The following is a 16,614-nucleotide window of genomic DNA, read 5'->3' on the forward strand; positions in this document are numbered from 1 at the left end:
GAACCGCTGCAGACCCTTAGTGATATGCTTGTTAGGTGCCTCTGCAAAAGGGGATCGACACGACACTGCAACTGTCATAAGTACATGCCAGTTGCCAAGCATCTGAATTTTTGATCACATAACTACAAAGGTTAAATGTGTGTGGGGGGGAGTCATGAGTACTTTTTTTACATGCCCCTGTAACTTTCAACAGCCTCTTGTAAATGATCTTGTTCATTCGCATGATTTTATTTTTCTTCGTCATGCATCTGAACTAGATTGTGATGTTTCTCTGTGTCATATATGTTTGTGTACGTGGCTATATGCATAATAGTTGTCTTCTGAGAGCTGAAGGCAACAAAATTTCATTTGAATGTATGTTGGTTAGTGTACATTTAAAGTGACAAAGTTTCTATTCTATTTCATCTTCAATTCTAATTCTATTCTAATTTTCTTTCTATTCTATTTTCTTTCTCTTCTTTGTATATTGCCTCAGGATAGAGAAAATTCAACCTTTCGTATGGGTACATTCTGCAATTTTTCACCTTTGCGTATGTTTCCACTAGAATTCTTTCCATGGGCCATTTACGGTATGATCCTGAAAGAACAGGTTGCGAACAAGATTGTCGTAGTGGGGAAAAAACAACAACTATCATTGACAATGAATCAATAGGAACCTGATGGCCACCTAACCAATTAATCCATCTTGATATAAATAGGAATAGACACATCATATCCCTTAAGAAAAAAAAAAGAACAGTTCTACTTCTACTTTCTCCTAGCATATTAAAAAACAAAAACAAACCCACAATTTTTTATAGCTAAGCCATCAGGAACGCTGTGGTTAATGGTTTGGAATTTTATAATGAAACTACTTTGAGTTTGCAGTGATAATTTTTACTTCCTCTTCATACCAGACTTTCAAGTTTGTAACTGCATCAACATATTTTTATCTCTTTTTTTAAAAAAAAATGTCTTCTCTAATTTTTCTTCTTCTCTTTTGCAAAATGCTAAGATTTGGGGACAAAACCAGTGAAGAATGCAATTTTTCTCCCCTGCAATTTCTCCTACTAGGTTAGTCTGTTAAAACATCATGAAAGAATCTTTTGACCTCTTACAAGCCAACAAAATTATTAATGCATAAACTTTGGAATGAATCTGAAGGAGTGGGGTTGTTTATACAGTACGGATTAAGTCCTTGACTTACAACCACAATCGAGGCCAAAATTTCTATTCCTAAGCGAGATATTTCTTAAGTGAATTTTGTCCCATTTTTGGAACCTCTCCCACCAAGGTTGTTTAAGGGAATCACTACAGTTGGGAAATTAGTAACATGGTTGTTGAGTGAACCCGGGTTAGAGTGAGGCTTGTCAGAAGGTTGCAAAAGAGGATGACATGACCCCAGGATGCTGCTTCCGTCATAAATATGAGTCAGTTCCCAAGTGGCTGAATTTGGCCACGTAACCAGGGGGAATGCTGGACGGGACGTGTAAAAAAACAGTCATTAGTCACGTTTTTCAGCGCCATTTACTAAATGAATTGCTGTAAGTCAAGGATTACATGGAATAAATCAAGACTTCTCAAAATGTTTTAAGATTCTTCACTGCAGCAGAAAAATTGCTTAGTTCCAGAATATTCATGAAATACTGTATAATTACGAGTAATCGACAAGTCAGTTGATCAGTAAATTTGTCTGCATCAGAGCCAAATCAACCCTTGACATTCACAAATCACCTTCCGGTGCAACCAACACAACTCAAAATGAAATCATCTACAGAGGAACAAACTTGAGATCAAGCGGTTCGGACCCAAACCTCAAAGCAAACAAACACCAAACAGAGATAAAAGCAAAACCTTTTTTTAATGCTTCTCTGTGAATTCTATTCATTCACAGTAACACGCTACTAAAAACTAATTGTCCCAGATAAGAACGAACCTTGCCAAGGTGGTTGCAAGGCTGCCAAGAACACTAGATAAAGTTACTAAGAAATATTTCAAACACAAAGAGTCTCCAAACACCAAGATATTCTGAAGGCTTGAGTGCAAAAACTTCTTTGCTTCCTGCAAAGAACTCCGGTTTCTCAGCTGGCTTTTATCTCTGAAGGGAGGGGTGATCACCTTGCAGCCTTACTCCCGAGTCGCCCATGCTACTGCAGCTGCTCTTTCCTTCGAGCAGCCCTGTGCACACTTGGCACAGGCTCCTCAGGGGCCTCTTCCTCACTGCTGCCAGCCTCCACAATCTCCGAAGGCAGCACTCCACTTCCTGATGGTCCTGGCCCCATCCCTGCATCACCCACAGGCCCCTCATCCGAATCCTCGCTCTCCGAGACCTCAGCCGTCTGCACCTGCTGCTGGTGAACCACAACACAAGCAAGTGTTGCTTTTGGTCTCCATCTTGTTTGCCTTTCCCAGAGGAACAACGGCTAATCGTTGTTACCAAGATGATAAAATATAGACTCTTGGAGCTTCAAGAGCTGAGCCATTCACACGCTGGGACCAGCATTGCCCAACCTGCTGGAAGGAGGCTAACACGAGGTGCGTCTTTTGTGGCTCAACTTCTGCTAGAAAAGCAAGCCATCGCTCTCAGCCAATTGCACAAGCCAAGTTTAAAAGTGACGTGACCGGTTGCAGAGGAGTGGTTAACCTGGGACTTGCTCATCCAGGTTCAGGAATAAGGACAAATCTTTAGGAGGATCGAAGACCAGCTAGTGATAAAACAGATGGAGTAAATTGAATATGAGGCATTCGGATTGTTGAATGGACCATTTGGAACTGAATCTCCAAATCTCCAAGCCCTGCAAAACCAGTTTAAAACAGGAACCACCTAAGAATAAACTCCAGAAGCACATCTGATATTAAGAATTAACCTCCCAAATAATACGTTCATGATTTAAAGCAATTTCCACCCTCTATCCCATCATATAGGTTGTGAGTCGCCTAAAGTAACCTCATGGCGAGATAGGCAGCAAATAAATATAATAATATTTTGTCCTAAAGACCTAAGGGGTTGGCTGGAAATATTCTGGCTTGCGAACGAGGTTGAAGCATGAAACTGAACTGGAGGAAGAGGAGGTTTGTCAAAGCAAGAGATAAACCGAGAATAGTTGGGTGCAAAGAGAAGGCAGCCGGGCTAAATTTGGGAAGGAACAGGCGGTTGACGGTGGGCATCAAAGCAAAATGCATTGGGGGGAGACGGGGGTCAAAGGATTTGTGGGTGGTGACAATAATACCCTGAGCTTGGAGGGAAACAGAAAGTAGGATGATGGCCGGGCAAAAAATAGAAAAGGTGGGAGGGATTGGCAACCTGCAATTTGAAAGGAGGGAGGATATAAGGCACCAGGCTAGAAACTGGGAGTGGGTGAGGTCTAATCATGAAAGCCAACTGGGTGCCCTTGGGTCAATCACTAGGAGACGGTGAGCTCTAGTCCTGCCTTAGTAATAAAACCCAACTGGGTGACTTTGGGCCAGTCCTCTCTCTCTCAGCCTAACCCACCTCACGGGGTTGTTGTTGGGAGGAAAATAGGAGGAGGAAGGAGTATTAGATCTGTTTTGCTGCTTTGAGTACTTTGTAAAAATAACCAGGGTGAGATGCCAATCAATCAATATCCACTCAGAGTGACCCTAGAACCGCAAGGGAAGCAGCAAATAAACGTAATCATAGTCCAATAAATACCAAAAGGGCAGAAAACCAAGGAACGGGGAAGGGGTGATGGATTAGGAGCAATGAAAGAGGGGGGCAGATAAGCCAGTCCTAAGGGAAGGGGTTGGGTGTAAATTAAGGGGGGAAAGAGACCCCAGGTCGATAGGGGAAGGGAGCAGGGGGTGGAATTGACAGGGGATGGGGGAGAAGAGACCCCAATAAATAGGGGAGGGGCTGAATTGACGGGATTTGGGAGAAGAGACCCAAAAATAGGGGAGGGGCATGGAGTGGGGGGTGAATTGACATTGGGGGAAGAGACCCTAATAAATAGGGGAGGGGCTGAATTGACAGGGGATTTGGGGGAGAAGAGACCCCAATAAATAGGGGAGGGGGCATGGAGTGGGGGGTGAATTGACATTGGGGGAAGAGACCCTAATAAATAGGGGAGGGGGCTGAATTGACAGGGGATTTGGGGGAGAAGAGACCCCAATAAATAGGGGAGGGGGCATGGAGGTGGGAGGGGGCTGAATTGAGAGGGGATCTGCAAATGCAAAGACGGGGGGGCTGGAAAGGGGGCGGGGGCTTCAAGGGCAACCCAAAGGGCAGGAGGGGGGTATGGGGCTTTGCCGCCCCCCCTTCCCACTAGGCCCCACCACGAGGCCCGGGAGTGGAGGGTGGGCCTCCCCGGCGTCCTCCCCAGGCCGCCCCCCACCCCCGCCCCCGAGGGACCCACCTGAGGGGCAGAACCGCCTGCCCGCCCGCCTCTCGCCGACGCTGCTCCCGGACCCGCCGCGGACGCCCCACCGCTCCGCAGCCGCTCGCCGACCCCCCGCACTGCGCCTGCGCGCCCGCGGCACGCCGGGAAGCCGAGTCCAGGCCGGGTCCAGCCTCTCTCCCGGCGCGCTGCGGAGGCGCCGGGAACTACATCTCCCGTTGTGCCCCGCGGTGGAGAAGAAGAGGGTTTGCAGGTGAGAAGCGCCTGCTTTACCTGGGAAGGTGGGAAAGTGCAGGCGGGGGCGGGGGGGACCTGGGGGTGGGTGGGTTGGCAAGTCAGCTTCTCCGAAGGCGCTTTTGGAAAGCCGGCAACCCGCCTTAGGCTTGCCCGTGATTTGGGAAGGCCAAGCCCAGGTTGGTTTTGCTGAGCTGGGTGCAAATCAGTGGGTTTTTTTTTTCTTCCCCTCCCCCCCAAAATCAGGTTTGGAAAGCAAGGTTGCACTTCCATTACCCTGGTTAATATTCGGTGGAAGCCTATTGGGAAATCGCTCCCCCTTGTACGTTCGATTAGGACATGGGAATTAACGTCCAGGAATAAGGAAGAAGCCCCTTCTTTGCCCAGAAAACTATAGGATGAATGGGTGGATGAGAGGGAGGGAGGGAAAGAGAGAGAGAGAAGAGGAAAGGAAAAGGAAGGAAAAGAAAAGAAAGAAAGAAAAGATTGGTGAAAGCCAGATATATAATAACTGTGATAGATTGATAAAAGCTAGATATAATTAATGATTGATGATAGATAAATATATAGATAAGAGAGAGAGAGAGAGGTTCATATAGTCCCCAGAAATGAAATAGAAATCTGCTATAATGGGACCCTAATAATTAGAGGGAGACAGAACTGAGATTTAATTCATAAAGGATGGGAAAGCACCCTGTGAATCTTCAAAGGGAAGCTGTAAGTGTACCAAAAAGGTTAACTCCCAAAGCGAGTTTAAATCTCAATCTCGTGGCCTTGAGAGGGTAATTAATAAATGGATGCTGGAATCCAACAAGAGTCTTGACATTTACATTTTCAGTATCTCCTCCAGGGCAAGGATGGTTCTGTTTTGATTTGTTTTTACTTTCAGGTTGGTAAACAGTATAATGAACAAGTCTGGACACATCTGTTTAAAGGGATGTGTTAAATCTTAATGTTAAGGCCTCATTGGAGATTCCCTAAATGTCATTGTTTTGTTTCATTCATATTTATTGTTGTTGGGTTGTTCACTCCAGGACCGTATTTGCCAACATCTTAACTTGGTTATTGGATTTACCTGTGTTTTCGGTTTGCATCCAATCAAGCCTTAAAGTAATCAAATGGGCTGGAGTTGACCAAGATTCTAAGCCACATCGAACTAACCAACATTTTATTAATGTTCATGTGTTGTGTGAATGCGGCTCTCGGTAGGTAGTTGAACAGGTTCAGCATGTTTGAATACAGCTGATGACCTAATAAATTGACATTCATGGAACAATGCAAAATATGCTTTAATTGGTTTAATTCATTGCCTTAAAATGAAAAGCACCAATCTATTTTATCCAATCATTTCAAATTTTCTGCACAGAGAAACACTGTTGGTGGAGACCAGGGCGACTGATCCAATTCCTATGCAGTACAGTTGATCTCTTGATGTTTGCCAATAACAAGTAGAGGCAATGAACTATAATTGATGTGATGTAATTAAGATTGGTGCTATCTCTGGGTGTGAATGTTTCTTCTCCATATTACAAATAAAGACACAGAAGAAAAAGTGACACCCCTGTGTTATATGCTCAGTGTTATACATTCTCCTTTAAAAAAAACATCTCTCTCCCAAATTGCTTTCTGTCTATTGTGGTTTCTCAAGAAGTAGCTCAAGCACATTTTCTGCCCGGCTCATGTCTATTTTTAGAATCCTTCGAGCGTAACACCTTGAATGGCAATTGGCATTTCGGCTAGCAAAGGAGAAGCAGTTCTGTTTACAAGCGAACAGAATTTCCCGTGCGTTCTCCAAAGGCTATTGGCTTGGTGCCCCATGCCAAAATGAAATATTATGATGCCGTGACAGAACTGAACATGCTTGCGTTCAGCCAGCTGTCGGGTTAAAATGTGCACATTTGGAGCACTTTTTTAAAAAAAATGGATTTGAAGAATGGAGCTGCTGGCTTATAATCTAAAAGAAATATCACCAGAGGAAATCTGGACAAGGTGGGCAAAGGAAAAAGCACCAGATCGAAACTATTGGCTCTTAAAAGTGAAATGTTCCCCAGCTTAGATGCCCTGCCTACTTGTTGGATGCTGGCCAAGTCTAATAATATATAATATTTTGTCATATATGCAAATAAATAGAGACTATTATTCAAGAAAGACATGGTTAGAAAAGTCTGGGCTAAAAATTATATCACTGCACCCTCTACAGTCAAAGGCAGAGTATAGAACTGAACCCAAAGGAAGAGAGTTACGATGGCTTGTTTGCTTATAGACACATAAGTTGATATGTGTTATATGTGTATAATTTGTAGCTGATTCTACAAAGTAGCAAATTATGAATGCTGTAAATAGATAACAAGAAACAAAAAATAATAATTCCAACTGCAAGGCAGAGTAGGCTTTTTCCCTTAAAAAGAGAAGCCACGTGTTGGTGTCAACAAGTGTAACTTGGTAGTATTAGTATTTCTTTTGAACAGTTGGAGGGAAAACACTAGAGGTGATCCTTGACTTACAACCACAATTGAGCCCAAAATGTCTGTTCTTAAGTGAGATATTGTTTTAAGTGAATTTTGTCCCATTTTACGCCTTTCTGCCACAGTTGTTAAGGGAGTCATTGCAATTGTTAAATTACTAACAGTTGTTAAGTGAATTTGGCTTCCTCATTACCTTTGCTTGTCAGGTTATAAAAGATGATCACGTGACCCCAGGACACTGCAACTGTTATAAATATGAGTCAGTTGCCAAGGGCCTAAATTTTGATCTGATCTGTCTGAATTGTAACCATGGGGGTTCCAATGGTCGTAAGTCTGAAGAACGGTCTTAAGTCACTTTTTTCAGTGCTGTTGTAACTTCAAATGGTCACTAAATGAATTGTTGTAGGTCGAGGACAACCTGTACATGTTTTTGTAACTTTTATTGTGCACAATTGTAGCTGGATGGTGAATACCAGCTGCAGCATGTGACACTTTAATAAATAATGCTAAGATTTAGTGGGATTTATTAGACTATGCTGGGTATATTGTTCAAATTCAATTATACTAGTTTGCAAATCAGAATAGAATAGAATAGAATAGAATAGAATAGAATAGAATAGAATAGAATAGAATAGAATAGAATTCTTTATTGGCCAAGTGTGATTGGACACACAAGGAATTTCTCTTGGTGCATGTGCTCTCAGTATACACTTAGGTGTTATATGAATTAGACCAGCTATGATTTAGTCCATAAGTTTAATAAGCCATAGTTTAATGTGATGTGTGAACCCATGACCAGGTTCACTCGTTTTGCTAAGTTATAGTGTGGTTGGTCTCTTTTGGGCCAAAAACATATGGGATGCTACCAACTGTAGTTTCTTTAATAAAACATGGCTTAATGTGGCATATTTAGAAACCTATAAAGATTGACAGGAAAGAATCCTTGGCAGTCATTTAGATTGTCACAACGTATCATTTCCATTTTCTTTAACAGTATCTAGTGGTTAGGAAGAGTTATAATAAAAACAGTTCATTAAATGAGCACCATTTTGTTAGCAGGATACATTCTTTTACGTTTTATTAGTAGCTTGATTAGACACATTGTCAAATGTTCTCCCCAGAGAGTGTACAGCTCAGTGTGTGAGAATTGTAGGAAGAAATGGTAAGGCAGGATGTGTTGCAATGCTAAGAAAGAACAATGTGACTCACAACCATGACTCACAACCCCAACTACAGGTAGTCCTGGACCATTATAATTGACCCCAAAATTAATGTTAAGTGAGTTTTGCCTCATTTTGCAAGTGAGTCACTGCAGTTGTCAAGTTATTAACAGTTGTTAAGTGAATCTAGCTGCCCCATTGCTTGTCAGGTCCCAAAAGATCACGACTGCAGGACACTGCAACAGCCATGAGTACATTCCAGTTGCCAAGCGTCTTAATTTTGATCATGTGACCATGGAGATGCTGCAACTGTCTGTGAAAAACGGTCATACTTGGCTTACTGGCCAAGTATCTTGCTCCTATGAATATTTTCTCGGGACATTTTTAGTGTCTTTACTGTTTTCAGTGTTTTTAATATATTTTTTTGAATTGTAAGCTGCCCAAAGTCATTGACAGCAATAGAATTTGAATGTATAGCTACATACATAAATAAAACATTAGTTTACTTTGCAGGGTTGTTGCGAGAATAAAAATGAGGGTACTTTGTGAGTCAATTTGCATTCTTGGAGGAAATGTTATTAAATACACGACGGCTAATAATAAATCCATAAAGATTCAAATGGAACAATAAATATATTTGAAGAATAAATCCATGTCCCGTAAATGAGCAACACAGGATAATTCCTTGTACACATAGTAGGCAAGTATAAGGTCTTAAGGTCAATGCACATGTTAAAAAGTGTTTTACACACACGTGTAAAAGCCACATATACGATGCTCATCTTTCCAACATATGTGGTCCTGCAAGGGAGGAAATGGGCATGAAGCATCTCTGAGCTGCTGGAGAGCCAAACTGAGAGACTCCTTGTGGGAGTCAAATGCCCATAACCCTCAGGTAGCTTGCTGGCTGTGGATGAGTGTGATTGTAGTATTCCCTTCCATGGAGGCTGCTCTTGGGGAAGCAGCTCTCCATGCAAAGGAGCTCCTTATTCCAGCGTTGTGGCTCATTTTTCCTCCTCTTTTTTCCCGACCCAGCGCTTTATTTTAATATAATCCCATATTTTAATATAGCCCTGGCAACGCCTGCGGAGGCCTGCTAGGCCTCGTAACCATGGTTATTCCAGAAGGGAACACCCCCCCGGGGCCTGGTCGAGTAGTAAGGAACGTCTCACCCACACGTTGCACGACGGTCTCCTCCTTGACCAATCGGCACTCTCCGCTTGGCCTGCGGCGCGGACTCCCATTGGTCCGCCACGCCGGTAGGACGACCCAATGAAGCGTGCGGCGGCAACGAAAAAAAAAAACCTCCAAAAGGAGGGAGGAAGAAGAGTGGGATGAAAAGGAAAAAGGAGGAAGCAGGGGAGCGTTATGCGCGTCACGTTCGGAGCGGGCCAATCGGGCCCGGCCAGCTTGCTAGCCGGCGACCAATAGGGAAGCTCCAGCGAGGGGAAATGCACCAATGGGGGAGCTCCACGCAAGGCTGCGGGAGGCTATATAATGCGCAGATGGGCGCCGGGGCATGAGTAACCCGATCGGAGCATCGCAAGTGCCGCGGCGCGCATCCTTTCTCGGCGAGATCGGTGAGGCCTGGCGGGGGCACTTTAGGGTGTATATGCGTATGTGGGCACCTGCCTTAATTTCCCTGCAGGGATCCCCAAATAGGGAGGAGAGGGGCTTTAATTTGATCCTACTCCAGATCCCATCATCCACAGCCTGCAGGATCATGGAACTGGTGGGGAGGTCAGCAAGAGGAGGGGGGGGACGTTTATTCTAATATTTCAATTTCTCATTGGATCTAGCTTTATTTGATGCCTGATTTTTAATTTGGTAGATAGATATAGAGATGTATGTATAGATATATATCTTATATAAAGATTATATATATATATGTATGTATATGTATCTATATCTTATAGATATATATTATAGGTGTGTAGATATATCTAAAAGTTATATATATGTGTGTGTGTGTGATATAAATATATATATGCAGGCAGATTGATAGCTGGGAATTGGCTTCTCTTATTTTTCCTGTGGCAGCATTTTTATTGGTGATCTTTTTACTTAAAAAGCATTTTTTTTCAGTCTTCTTCTTATCCCCAAAGTTCCTTTTTTTGTTTCTTTTAAAAAGTACATTTTGCAATTCTTAAAAAAAAAGGGGGGGGGGGTCCTTCCATTCTGGGGTTGGGGGGGAGGAAATTGATGGCATTATTACAGGGTTGGTGGAAAGAAAGAAAAAAGGGAGTTTAATGTTGGCCGTCAAAACCTGGGAAAGATGGGTTTGTCCAGCCTGCAAAGTGACCGAAGTGAGAGCACCTTAACCTGATGCAACATCTGTTAGCATCCTTAGGGGCTACATGGATGGATTTAATTGGCTCTTCTTTTCTTTCCTCTTTTCCTGGGCTGGTTTCACCCCATTCGATGCCTGGAAATGCCAGGTGGGCATAGAATGAATGAGGTGAAACCAGCCCAGGAAAAGAAGGAAAAAAAAGCCAAATAATATGCTGGAAAAATAGGCTGTGCATTTCGATTTAACGCTGTCCGGTTGTCCTTCCCATGCACAAGCCACATTAAAACTGGTTCCAGCATAAGCGGAGGACAAAAATCTCTTAATTTTCTCAGGGTGTGTTTTTTTCCTCCTGCAACCAGCAAAGTGCAAAGCCTGAATTTAAAAAAAAAAAAAAAAAGGAAAACGTAGGGCTGGGTTTGATTTATGTCGGCCGTCTCCCTCTTGTGTCGTCACTTCCTGTGGGTGCTTCCATGAGTAGCGATGATGTAAAACCCTCCGGGGAGAGAGGAGGGGGGTATATGTAACTCCGTCTGGTCTTAACGCTCTATGGGGGGTCGTTCTTCCCGCAGGGTGTTTATTTTCCCCATTTGACGTTGAGCCTAATTAAAAAAACCTCCAAACCATCGACATGAAGTACTACGCCATCCTCTGCCTGCTGCTGGTGGGCAGCGCCTTGGCTACCGATGATGAGGACAGAAAGGAAGAGGTGGGGACCGTGGTTGGCATTGATCTGGGAACCACTTACTCCTGGTACGTAAAAGAAGGGCTGTTTCCATCAAGGAGTGGGCGGAGGGAGTACTGGGTTCAGTTTTGGGAAGCGCCTGGGTGCAGAATGTGGCTGGAATTGGGTTACGGGGTGGGGGTTAGCACCCCAAATCGAAGGCTAACTTTTTGGGTGGCCTCAGGCAAGACTTGGTGGCCTGCAAGCAGATGTTCCCAAGCAGTGGGGGAGAATATTTGTAGCTCAGGGTTGGACGGTGGGGTCCTTGGGGCTCTCTGAGCCACGGTTTGCTTGCAGGCGTTTCATGACCCAGCTAGATTACATTATCAGTGCCGGAGTGGAGTTTGCTCTCATTTTACGTATGCCACAACCTTGCAACGCAGGCAAATTTGCCACTGAGAATGAAATAGCTTGAATGTTCTGCCTCAAGATGGCTGCCTGGCTGCAGTGCTCTGTCGATGCTTTTATTCTTAAAATTGCAACCCCTATTACTGATGGAATGGCCATTCTCTCCTCTAGTGTTGGAGTCTTCAAGAACGGGCGTGTGGAGATTATCGCCAACGACCAGGGCAACCGCATCACGCCATCCTATGTGGCCTTTACTCCGGAAGGAGAGCGTCTCATCGGTGACGCCGCAAAGAACCAGCTGACCTCCAACCCCGAAAACACCGTTTTTGATGCCAAGCGTCTGATTGGGAGGACGTGGAATGACCCTTCGGTGCAGCAGGATATCAAATACCTGCCTTTCAAGGTGTGTGCCAGGCTTTCCCCCCCCACAAGCACCCTGTAAAAATCTTTTTTTTGCAAGGCTCCCCCAAGTGCATTGCTTATACCTAGGCTGGAATTGCTCAATGGTTGGTTCACCCATCAAACTTCAGCCACTTTGCTAATCTTCTAAATTTATGGTTAAAAAAAGATTAGGAGGCCAATTCTAGGCTTGGAAATAGAGCAGCATCCACCTTAGCTTTGTATGTTAAATTTTTAAGTCGGTTCACTTTGTGTTGTCCTTGGAAAATACTCTCAAATGTGGCTCTTTTGAAGGACTTCCAATCTTCTATTAGAAGTTAGAAAAATGTTTAGTTTGGTCATTAATAACAGTTTATCTGTACTTTGGAATATAAATTAGCCTTTTTACTTTCAGAAAAAAAAAAAGTTTTATGTTGCAAACGCAACAGTTCTGGATTGTCACAGTATCTTAATCCTCCTTGTCCTGAACAGGTTATTGAAAAGAAGACCAAGCCATATATCCAGGTTGATATCGGAGGGGGCCAGACCAAAACTTTTGCCCCAGAAGAAATCTCCGCCATGGTTTTGACAAAGATGAAAGAAACTGCTGAAGCCTACTTGGGGAAGAAGGTAAAAGGCGTGGCTCCTAGAGCCAGGCTCCTTTCCCAGGAGTAATTTTTGTGTGGAGTGAATTACATCAATTGCTTCATTGATCTTATTTCTTTTTATCTTCATCCTTTATCTACTTAGGTCACCCACGCCGTTGTCACTGTGCCTGCCTACTTCAACGATGCTCAGCGTCAGGCCACGAAGGACGCCGGCACTATCGCTGGATTGAATGTCATGAGGATCATCAATGAACCGTAAGTCGATGCCACCTCCTCATGTTGACCTTCTACTGCCATCAAGGGAAGGTGTGTTATGCCTTTTGCCCTTGTAGTATACACATAAATACACTAGCTCGGTAGCTGTGCTTCACTATGAAACTATGTGGTTGTGCTTAGTTTTTGGGGAGGAAAATGAGGGGTGGGGGGGAATTCTGCATCTGCCTACCAGCATCCATCTGGGTAGTGTCAGTGTGTGAGGGAGTTGAGAGCTGTTTGGAAACTTGAAACAGTATTTGCTGTGTGAGCAAGGAGACAGCAAGGAGCCTGGCATAGCTTAGATCAACTGTTCTGTACTAAAGCTGCTTGGTGTTCTGAAACAAACTGAAACTCTGCTGGTATTTTGCATTTGGAAGAGATTTCTTTCCAGGTGGTGAAGGGGGAGTAGAACTCCTTAGCATCAGAGTGTGTTAATAATAATAATAATAATAAAGGAAATACTCTAAATGCTCTGAGGGTCATTTGGAAAAATCTTTTCTTAGTTGAGCCCCTAGAAGCCAAGAGGAACATAGGGGCCAAATTTCAAGTTTGTAGGCTTTACGGTTCTGGAGATTTTGTGATGATGCCTGAGGGGTGTCTTCGCTTTTATAGAGAGATTCCTTTCTCCTTGTAGCACTGCAGCCGCTATCGCTTACGGCTTGGACAAGCGCGAAGGAGAAAAGAACATCCTGGTCTTCGACCTGGGTGGCGGAACCTTTGACGTCTCCCTCTTGACCATCGACAACGGCGTCTTCGAAGTGGTGGCCACCAACGGAGACACTCACCTGGGCGGAGAAGACTTCGACCAGCGGGTGATGGAGCACTTCATTAAACTCTACAAGAAGAAGACCGGCAAGGACGTCCGGAAGGACAACCGAGCGGTCCAGAAGCTCCGGCGAGAAGTGGAGAAGGCCAAGAGAGCCCTGTCTTCTCAGCACCAGGCTAGGATCGAGATTGAGTCTTTCTTTGAGGGCGAAGACTTCTCGGAAACCCTCACCAGGGCGAAGTTTGAAGAACTCAACATGGTAAGGCGTTGACGTCTCTCTTTCATAAAACTGACCCAGTGAAGTTTTTTTTTGGGGGGAAGAGTATAGAATATAGGAAGAACCTTCTTAGGGTGACCGAAGAACCCAAAAGTAGCTGTAAACGTCGAATGAAAATGTTTGACGTGATGGAGCGGCTTCTACAAGATACAGGAGTCTTCAAGTTTGGCAGCTGTTAAGACTTCGACTCCCAGAATTCCCCAGCCCCCATGCCCATGGCTGCCAGGAGGATTCTGGGAGTCGAAGTCCACAAGTCTTAAAAGTTGCCAGTGTGTGGAGATCTCTCTTGTTCTACTACTTAAAAGCACCGGAGGGCAGAAATGTATCTCTGGTTGTCGGAAGCCCACAATAAAAGAGTCAAAAAAAAAACCCCAAGCCGCTAAATTCCTTTCCACTCCTGCTTTCCAGGATCTTTTCCGCTCCACCATGAAACCCGTCCAGAAAGTTCTAGAAGACGCCGACCTGAAGAAGTCCGATATTGACGAAATTGTCCTTGTGGGCGGCTCCACCCGCATCCCCAAAATCCAGCAGCTGGTGAAGGAATTCTTCAACGGCAAAGAGCCGTCTCGGGGCATCAACCCCGACGAAGCCGTAGCTTATGGGGCCGCTGTGCAGGCTGGTGTCCTTTCTGGAGATCAGGACACAGGTAAAGACTTGAGGGGAAGGTGGCACGTGGGAAGCAACAAGTCCAGGTTGGGGTTTGAAGGGTTGGGATTTCTGAGCTTTTCCCCTTCCTCCTTTTCAGGCGACTTGGTGCTGCTTGATGTCTGCCCCCTGACTCTGGGCATCGAGACAGTGGGAGGCGTCATGACCAAACTCATCCCGAGGAACACCGTAGTCCCCACCAAGAAGTCCCAGATCTTCTCCACGGCTTCCGACAACCAGCCAACAGTGACGATCAAAGTCTACGAAGGTAAATCCATTTGCCTGTGTTCTTTCTTATGAGTAACTCAAGGCAGCGAACATACCCAACACTCCCTCCTCCTCCTCCTCCTCTTTTCCACACAGCAACAAATTCTGTGAGGTGTGAGCTAGACTGAGAAGAGAGGGACTTGGCCCAAAGATACCCAGGCAGCTATCATGCCTAAGTTCAGGACTAGACCTCAGCGTCTCCTGGTGATTGGCCCAAAGTCACCCAGCCAGCTTTCATGCTTAAGGCAGGACTAGAACTCATGATCAGCTCCAATTCTATTTTTTAAAATGCTAAATACAACATTTGCCTTGCCTACCTACTGAAAATGGACCGTAGCTGAAATGAACATAACAAGTCTATCCATCACTTTTAACTTCAGGGATAATATGGTCCATGTTTACTACATGCCACATTAAGCACACTTGCACCCTAGGTCAACTCAAAACATTTCTATGCCTGGTTTAGAGTTGCCATGAACAGGAAGGAGGGTGGTGGGGTGGTTTGAAAAAAGCAGGGCAGCAGTTTGGAATCGGATGTGCATTCCATTCATATCTTGCAAAGATGATAACTAAGCTAACCAGAATTTCTGCCATGCAAATCGCTAATTGGAGAATAAATCCTTTGAAATTTTGGAAACTTGGCTGGAGGCTCATGATTTAATTAGGGCAACTGCCCGGAATCCTGAGCCCCCTATGCTTGAACGGGAAAGGAAGGTTGGGCTAGAAGACCTCACAGTTCCCTTCCAAACCTCTGTTGTTTTGTTGGGTCTGAGATCTGGAAGTTACGAGGTCATGGATCGTTTTAGTTTAAAAAAGTGAGGATCCCTCCAAATCTCGCCCACACGAATCGCGTCTCCCTCCCCTGTAGGCGAACGTCCGCTCACCAAGGACAACCACCTGCTGGGCACCTTCGACCTCACCGGCATCCCCCCGGCGCCGCGCGGCGTCCCTCAGATCGAAGTCACCTTCGAGATCGACGTGAACGGCATCCTGCGGGTGACGGCGGAGGACAAGGGCACGGGCAACAAGAACAAGATCACCATCACCAACGACCAGAACCGCCTGACGCCCGAGGAGATCGAGCGGATGGTGAACGACGCCGAGAAGTTCGCCGAGGAGGACAAGAAGCTGAAGGAGCGCATTGACGCCCGCAACGAGCTGGAGAGCTATGCTTACTCGCTGAAAAACCAGATCGGGGACAAGGAGAAGCTGGGGGGCAAGCTCTCGCCGGAGGACAAGGAGACCATCGAGAAGGCCGTGGAGGAGAAAATCGAGTGGCTAGAGAGCCACCAGGACGGCAACATCGAGGAGTTCAAAGCCCAGAAGAAGGAGCTGGAGGAAGTAGTGCAGCCCATCGTGGGGAAGTTGTACGGCGGAGCAGGTCCTCCCCCCGGCGGGGAAGAGGAGGCGGCAGGGGAGAAGGATGAGTTATAGGCCTCCCTGGGCCTTTTTTTTTTTCCTGCCTTCCTTCTCGAACCGGCCACGTCGTGTAAATAGAGGACTTTTGGACATAACATTATTTTGTTTTTTCCTTCAGTTTAAGCTATTGAACTCAAGAAACTGGGATGTGGTCAGAATCTTCACGTCAGTGGAGTTTGGAAATGTTTATAGCCCCAAAGCGGCTGATTTACTGCTTTTCGTTAGCAGTTGATAAAAAAGTGTCCCTGGGGGGGGTGGGGATTGGGATGGGAAGGGGGGAGATTAACTTGCCAGGAGGGGGGGAGGAGGGCTTTCTTTGAAGCCTTCTCCTTAACCGATTGTTCTATTTTAAAAAAAGAAAAGAAAAAGGGAGGGGATTGTGTGTGTTCCATGGAGAATTTTTTTCTACCCTCCGAAAGCGCCAATAAATTTGTTATTTACACCGAA

At 45.1% G+C, this 16,614-nt stretch overlaps 2 protein-coding genes across 2 annotated transcripts in view; one reads left to right on the plus strand and one right to left on the minus strand.

The window, feature by feature from the left end:
• Positions 1 to 4,471, minus strand: part of GAPVD1 (GTPase activating protein and VPS9 domains 1) — a 28,610-nt gene extending 24,139 nt beyond the window's left edge. Inside the window, 1 exon segment of the mRNA XM_087943844.1 lies at positions 4,353 to 4,471. The gene's annotated coding sequence lies outside the window, so the exon portion shown is untranslated.
• Positions 4,472 to 9,714: 5,243 nt separating this feature from the next.
• Positions 9,715 to 16,614, plus strand: HSPA5 (heat shock protein family A (Hsp70) member 5). The gene is made up of 9 exons (XM_026686697.2): positions 9,715 to 9,773; positions 11,053 to 11,233; positions 11,724 to 11,955; positions 12,423 to 12,560; positions 12,681 to 12,793; positions 13,428 to 13,818; positions 14,245 to 14,482; positions 14,582 to 14,749; positions 15,617 to 16,614. The coding sequence occupies exons 2-9, from the start codon at positions 11,112 to 11,114 to the stop codon at positions 16,180 to 16,182; spliced, it is 1,968 nt and encodes a 655-aa protein (XP_026542482.1). The 5' UTR covers positions 9,715 to 9,773; positions 11,053 to 11,111; the 3' UTR covers positions 16,183 to 16,614.

Source organism: Notechis scutatus, chromosome 15 (genome assembly GCF_049901735.1).
Source record: "Notechis scutatus isolate UNSWTSFEM ecotype Mainland chromosome 15, rNotScu1.2, whole genome shotgun sequence".
NCBI classification, from domain to species: domain Eukaryota; kingdom Metazoa; phylum Chordata; class Lepidosauria; order Squamata; family Elapidae; genus Notechis; species Notechis scutatus.